Below are 8064 nucleotides of genomic sequence, written 5' to 3'. Positions count from 1 at the left end.
TTGAGATTTTTGATTGACATGCATAACAATGATTTTCTTTAAGTTAATTTATAAATTATTATTGTTAAGCCTTTTAATTACTAATGGTAATGATCTATTAATGTCGGCTTCATAAAGGTTAATGCCAATACAATTTGTTGTAATTGTGCTATCATCAGCAAATCATGTCATAGGTTGATCAATAGAATTTGGCAAGTCATTAATACGAGTATATGTAAGGAAAAGGAGGGGGATCGGTACACTTCCTTGGGGTAGGTACACCAAATATAAATACAACAATACGCAGTTTTGATTTAAAAGCTTGTTGTTGTTTTGTTTTATAGTTTTATTGTTATTTCAGTAATTTGTTTGCGACAGTAAATAACTGCGAAGTAAATTAAGGACATTGCCCTTAATTCATAAGTTTAAAGTTTACGTTGGATAACGGATAACGCAAAATACTACTGTGATGCCTGTTGAGTTCCTCATATGCTGCCTGTATTGAGGACAACCAAGATATTGTAATGATAATTCCGCACTGTGTAATTTTATTGCTTTATTCCACCTTTCAAACCGAAACAGCTATGCCGCTTAGTAGCGGAATTGCGAGTGGGACAAAAATACCCAAGCAGACTAAAAATACTGATATTAACTAATTATTTTGTTTAATTCTTCTACCATTAGTATATGTATAACTGTCAAAATTCGAAACCACTATTCAACCAGAAGTTCCACAACCTTTCATATTAACCATCAATCTCCGACTGCCATTTTGTTCACGTACGTTTTGCGATGCGTGTTTCACCTCTAAATGAGATATCCTCTGTTCGGACCCTAGTGTGTCGATAGTGGTGGTCAATCTTTGAGTGTTGGCAGCCACACACATACTAATGGTAGTGAAATTAAACAAAATAATTCTAAGCAAATAACCAGTGATATGGATTTCCGCTAGGTAACAACTAGTTCAGTAAAATACTGCTAAAATATGCAGGGATCTTCATCTTATCAGGCATAATAATTTTTATAATTTGTATAATATAACTTTTTTTTACAACTTAGAATGGCAAACAAGCTGACGGCCCACCTGATAAAAAGTGGTAACCGTCGCCTATAGTCATGAGCAGTACCATGGACATAACAGAGTATACTGTTTCGCCCATGATACCCCCCATGCGTTGCCATTCCTGAGGACTCAGATGTTATTCCTCTGTACCCAGTAAATTCACGCCATATCCCACCCTTCAAACCGAAACACAGCCATTTTTGATTATGATTATACATATATACAATAGGTATAATCATAATCAAAAAGTCTAGACATAACTTGATAAATTATAAGAACATTATTTTTGTAGCCAAATTTAGAGCAGGCTTCTGATAGTGAGAGTAAGGCGTCTAAACTAGAAAGGTTGGTACGTCGTCGGCCAGCCACCACGGAATGTGTTGGGATGCGTCCCACGAGGCCGTCTCTTCCTGAAAGACCAAGGACCGCTCACAGCAAACCTTCCCTGGAGGCGCCGAGCAAACTGCAGATATTGAATACACTAATGGGTACGTTGCTGACAATTATAATTATAAGCTGGCATAAAAGAGGTACAATTTTGTTACATAAATAGGTTCTTACTTTTTATATTTCAATAAATTATATTTTTATAATTTCAAAAATTAATATATTTAATAAATATAAATGGTCCATTAGGTAAAAAAAGTGTTTAAAATAAAAATAAAAAGTGATTAAATTCTCTATATTTATGTCCTTAAACTAATAACTTTATAATAGTGTTAATATATTTCTGAAAAAGTTTTTGATGAATAACCCCTTATTCATAAAAGTAACAACGCATATTTAAAATATATTAAAAGAAATGTTATACCTATATTTTAAGATGAGGAATGGCGATGCAGTGGAAGCAAATTGACTTCGCATGAACCGGTGTGTGGAAACTTGGCGAGGGCTTTACGCAGACCTGCTACAGCAAGACAAACTTCAGGTAAGACTTTTATATAGAATGGCAAATGGCCAACTTGATGGAAAGTGGTAATCATCGCTTGTTTATAGACATTACAGAATATATTATGACCAACGTGTTAAGGGTGGGAGGAAGGATGTGTTCAGCTCAGGGAGCAAGGAAAGTTTTGAAATGACATTTGAGAGAACATATGCACCTTTTGAGGCGCTAGATCCCTTTTGTAAAATTAAGTACATCAATGTTGAGGACTATGATTTTTTACTTCCGTATCCTTTAATATAACTGCTATATTATCTCATCCTTTAAACCAACACTCAGTTGCTTCATGACAAAAGTACCAATGGGACAGAGGTACCCTAGCATTAAGATGATTTTTGCACAAAGTCTCTTACTAGCAGTCTCGAGTTTGTAAACTACTGCTAACGGTAAACAAGTTATTTTGAACATTAATAAAATAAGATTATTATTCATATTTTTAAATTACTTTAAAAAGGAAGAGGTTCTCTAATTGGTTGTACTCTTTATGTTACGTGCTTAAATTATAAATATAGTGGGTCTCCATAGAAATGCTTCGAAAAAAACGGGTAAACTTTTTCATACAATTTTGTGTGATAAATAGTTATGAGTGATTCCTTTATGACTTCTATATTTATTTTGTCTTATAATTTCTACATCTTTTTAATGCGAAAACACTCATTTTATTTAATAATATGTCAAGCATAAAATGTATATTTTATGCGTAAGTATAGAGAATACTAATAAAAAAAAAGAGCCAGCTAATTTGACAATTAGCTGACAAAAAGTTGATCCCTTTTTGAGGCTTGACGATCTATCTATATAATCTAAGGTTACGTGATATTCCACTAATTTTAAACTTGGTAAATATGTTCAAAATTAATATGATTTATTCTCCCATTGTTTCCATATTAATTTTGGCATAATTGAAGTTACTGTTATTTTATCCTATTTGTTATGTAAAATGTTAGCCAATTTTGATATATTTACATCAGCTGTTAACTGTCCACTGTTGAATATGAGCATCTATCCTGTAAGGGGGTTATGTCAGTAGTTGCCACGCTAAGTAGAGGGTTAGCAACCGCTGTTAGGGTTTTGGTAATGTTTTAAAAGGGACACTGTTACCTTTCCCTTGACCTTTAACTTCTCTTAGTTCCTCATATGACATCTACAGGAAAGGAAGGGCTGGCCCATTTTATATTGGGGTTACACGGCATAGAATGGGATTTTAATATATATAATATATACATCCTAATCGCTCTATCCACATTAAATATTATGTTAAAAGTGAAATCGGTCAAGATAAGAAAATATTAAAATTATATTAGTATCTATAGTGCCTATTAAGCTTTATTCTTTAAACTAGAGAGAATTATAATTAATTAATTTTTATTATAATGATATTTGAATATTTAAAGGCGATATATTTTATTTATTTGTATTGTAGAAAGCTTATAACTATAATATATATTTAATATATGCTACTATGAGTATATAGTTAGCTAGAATCGTTTTACAATTTTATGAGAGGACAATTTATTTCATAGCGGACATCGCCCATTATCATTACTATACCTAGTTACTTGGAGACTATGAAATTATCTTTGGTGTTCGGTTGAAAAACTTAATTAAGTTTAACTTTGTTGCTGTCAATTATAAATAATCAATAACTATAACGCTTACAAAATAGTATAATCTCAATAATTCCTTACACTAACTTTTTGGCTTCTTGGTATTAAGTAAAAATATCATTAAAAACATTATTTATTGAGCAACACTAGCCCCTTGCTAATATTAAAAAAGTCGAATAACTCAGTTTTTAGATAATTCTTGGAAATGTCAACATATGATGACTGACACGAGCGTCGAGTATTTCGTGTTATCTATATGTTCGTTTATAAGTGATGAAGATTACCACTTTCCATCTGTAGCATGTTTGCTGTTCTAAAACAATCAATCGTTGGAGCCTTTGTAAGATTTAGGTTTTTCTCCACAGAAGCAGATTTAGAGAAGTATTTGGTAGAACAATCAATGGAGGGAGCCGACCGGGCAATGGCGGCGGAAATTCCGCGCGCACCTCGTCTTGAAGATTGGGTTAAGTTCAAAGAATTAACTGGGTAAATACGCAATGTTTACTTAGAAACTAGGTAAAGTTATGTAAGCGAGCGACTACATCTGTCACGTATTCAAGCACCAAGGTATTTAAGGTTCGAATTTCGCCCGCTTCGTATTTTTATTTACTTCTCTACCATAGTGAAGTTTGTATAAAAAAAATTTATACTTTTAACGAAATAACGAAGATGAAACTCTGTATAAATATTTAAAAGAGTATAAAGAAAAATAAAATCGTCCTAATATACTTTTTTAACCGACTACACAAAGAAGGAGTTTCTCAATTTGTTTTTTTATATATGTTTGTTACCTCGTAACTACTTCAGTTGCAAACGGATTTGAATTTTTTTTATTTAAAAGAATATACTTACAGATATAGATAGATATAGATATAGATATAGATAGATATGGATATACATATATTCTCCATATTTGTATTACTTTTTTCCCATAGATTTTTTTATCAAAATCAGTTCAATAGTTTAGTTTTTAGATGAAAGTAACTGATTTTACCACAATTGAAGACTTTTTTATAGAACACTAGTTACACAAATAACTATATAAATTCTGGTTACAAAATTAGAATGAAATTTCATGTTTCTTATTTTGTAAATCACATACTTCTATACAACTGTTTATCTTTTAATTTTAATTTATATAATATCAATATTCTATATGTAGCACTAAAAATTTAGCTGAACTAACATTATACTATATAATGAGGGTTGAGCGCTGTTGTCTGAGATACAGGTTTTATAACCTAGTTCAGACACAGATGTTTAAACTGATCCAAATGTACAAATGAATTCGTATCTACTTTTACTGTAATTTCTAGTGCTGAATTTGTTAAAATCATGGTTATGCAATAAAGTTATTATTATTATTATTATATTATAATTATACTTACGTACGAGCAAAGTCGCGGGTAACGGCTACTTGAATAATAAATATCCAAATATCTTCAGTAACTTTCACATTTATAAGTTACTTACAAATCGGCCCAGCTTAGTATAGGTAGATAGAATTTTTGAAAGTAATATACAGCCAATGTTACTTGCTGATAATGTAGCTTTCTATAGGTGAAAAAATTTTTAAAATAGGTTGAGTAGTTTTTGAGTTTATCCATTACAAATAAACAATGAAATCCTTTCTCTTTATAGTATTAGTATAGATAAAGTTTGTTTATTAAATAACTATAGTATTAAATATCATATCAGCCTTTAACTGTCCATTGGAGAACATAGGCGTCCCCCTGAGGGGGGGGGGGGAGGGGGTTGACATTAATTGCTACGTTTGGCAAGCAAACTGGCAACCGCAGTTAGGCTTTAGAGGTGTTTTAAGAAGGATGCTGCTGCCCATCCCTCGTTCTCTCTTAGTCGCCTCTTACGACGATAGAAAGGTAGCTTATTCTATGCCGGAATCACATGGCAGGTATTAAATATATACAGATATTAAATACATAGAGGTCTTAATTAGATTAATGGATGTCAAAACAATACCTTAGAAATTTTGTCTATTTGTCTGTATATTTGTTTTAGTATTACGCAAAAACTATTGCAACAAATCAATGCGATTTTCATTGTTGTATTCCTGGAGGTCTGATATAAAAATTGGTATATGTTTCATCTTAATACGACATTTAGAAGTGCTCTATTTCATTTGTTTTCTACCTACCACCTACATTTTGAAATAGCAGACAAAAATCTAGTCGAATATAAAATTTTATTACAAACATTATTAGATATTCAAAGCATTCATTGACAGCCTTGAATAATATGTCACAGGAGAAAAATAAGCAGTAGGTAGGTACAATAGAAAGTATAAACATAACATAAAAATGCAATTCTTGTGTTAAATAATTCAACAATGGGTTACATATTTATTGCCCCGTAATGTAATCGTAATGTATTTACCTAAGAGGCTTCTTTTACATAAACATGCAATTCTCCATATTTGTATTACTGTTTCTGTAAAAAGAAAAGGTACAGAGGAACCCTTATAGTGCGATATTATCCGTCCGTCTATCATAGTGCTATGTCTCAGTAAGTACTAATGATATTGATTAGAAATAGTTTTACATATTGTTAGTCCATACATATTGCAATGGAAATAACTGGAAAAATATTTTTATTATCTTTGCTAGGGGGTTTGCAAAGTGGATGCTCAAAATTTCAAAATGGACTTCCTAGTTCAAGTATGGTATTATATGATAAGGCTTCATTTGTACATTTTAAAATTAATTTTTATTTATTTTTAGGCTGTATAGTTTTTAAATTATGATCGAAAATGCGAAAAAAAAAAATCATTTCATCAGCCTCTAATCGTTTTTAGCGAATAGATGGGGGTTGCTCAAATTTAGATTGTGATACAAAGATATATTCTTATAGAGAAGTTTAAATATTCTAGTACTATCATTGAAGATATTTTGTTTAAGATTATTTTTTGTATATAATAGTAATTGCGAATTTTAAACACGTTTACATTCGTATGAATTTTTAAATGAATTTTTAAAACCTTTTTAGAGACTATTGTATGCACGGAATTCTCGGCGAAAGAGTTTAACACACACTTTACCGGTTTTTCTCTTTATATAGCTACTATTACATAAACCTAAAAATACAGATTATGTATTCTGTTTACCTTTCAAGTAAGTTCAAGTGACAAAGAATGTCATTATTGTGGAGATTCAGTCATACAATATTATCGGGAACTATCAGGGCACGGCCTAGTTATATATCAAAGGAAAAATTTGAATATAAATAACTTGTATGTTTTCAGAATCGAGATCGACATTGATTTTACTGAAAGACCAAAAGGAGCTGATGCCGCCGAGGTCATTGATCGACTGGATCGCATAGAAAAGGAGACATTTGAAAGGCTTAGCAACAAAAATTTATCAACACAAGCGGAGAATAGTGTTTCTTTGACAAATACTCCACAGTGTACCAATGGTTCCGTGCCATTTATAAGTGATTACGATTTGTGGAGGGGAGTACAAGATTTACCTCCCATTTATGACACTAACACCGAAATAGATTCTCTGTTTAGAGATATTGCTGTAACAGATCCACTAGACCATTTAAGGCACGCCGATTTACGTGAAGAGTGACAGCACTACGTTTTATTTGCAACAGTTTTGTTGATTTTTATTGCAATTATTCAACTGAAAAGTGATCGTAGAAAGCAATTCATTTATTTCACGACTGCGTAACGGATGATTAACAAAAAGTGGACGATTATTGTGCAAGTTAGACAAGACTTCGCTTATTGTTATTGGGCTTGCGACTATTTTGGTCGTTGCTTGTTTTATAATTGTTGTCGTCCTCCGTGGCGCAGCGGTCAACACGCCTGCCTGTGACGTGGAGGCCCCGGGTTCGATCCCCGGCCAGGTTATGATGGAAAACGATCTTTTCCTGATTGGCCTGGGTCTTGGATGTTTATCTATATATGTATCTATTATAAATATAGTACCGTTGAGTTAGTATCCCATAACACAAGTCTCGAACTTACTTTGAGGCTAGCTCAATCTGTGTGATTTGTCCGTATATATTTATATTTATTATATTTATATTTATAATTATTTCCAATTAATTGCATACTTATTTATCGTGTAGTATGAGTATTATAATAATTGTTACAACATTCGTTTTAGAATAAATTGTTGTAGATTTTCATTCGTTTCATTCTAACATACTGTTGTTTTAAGTGTAACAGAATGACTTATAGAATTTTTATTTATACAACTTGGAATGGCAAAGAAAACATGGTCATCTTATGAGAAGTGGTCAAAACACGAACAGCACCACCGCATTACAAAATATACTGTGAAGCCTAAGTGAATCCTCATGCCTAGCCATTACTAAAGACTAATAACACAATCGTATCCTGTAATTTCTCGGCCATTACTATTCTGTAGACTAAAACTGTTTTTATGTGGAAATACAGCCATACGAGTAGAGTAGCTTAGGAGCAGAAGAAGTCAGTGGGG

The 8064-nt window shown here is 32.1% G+C and overlaps 1 protein-coding gene across 6 annotated transcripts in view; it reads left to right on the top strand.

The window, feature by feature from the left end:
- Positions 1-8064, top strand: part of LOC113513815 (uncharacterized) — a 31807-nt gene extending 23743 nt beyond the window's left edge. For all 6 annotated transcript variants that reach the window (XM_052902419.1, XM_052902423.1, XM_052902417.1 and 3 more), the window contains exons 8-11: positions 1335-1530; positions 1866-1970; positions 3961-4081; positions 6855-8064. In XM_052902419.1, the coding sequence (XP_052758379.1) occupies positions 1335-1530; positions 1866-1970; positions 3961-4081; positions 6855-7185 (753 nt within the window). In that variant the 3' untranslated portion in view covers positions 7186-8064. The remainder of the gene's footprint in view (positions 1-1334; positions 1531-1865; positions 1971-3960; positions 4082-6854) is intronic.

The sequence above is a fragment of the Galleria mellonella genome, unplaced genomic scaffold (genome assembly GCF_026898425.1).
Source record: "Galleria mellonella isolate WM207_F2 unplaced genomic scaffold, CSIRO_AGI_GalMel_v1 utg90, whole genome shotgun sequence".
NCBI classification, from domain to species: domain Eukaryota; kingdom Metazoa; phylum Arthropoda; class Insecta; order Lepidoptera; family Pyralidae; genus Galleria; species Galleria mellonella.
Note: the sequence above shows the minus strand (reverse complement) of the source record. Positions and strands in the feature narration are given on the sequence as shown.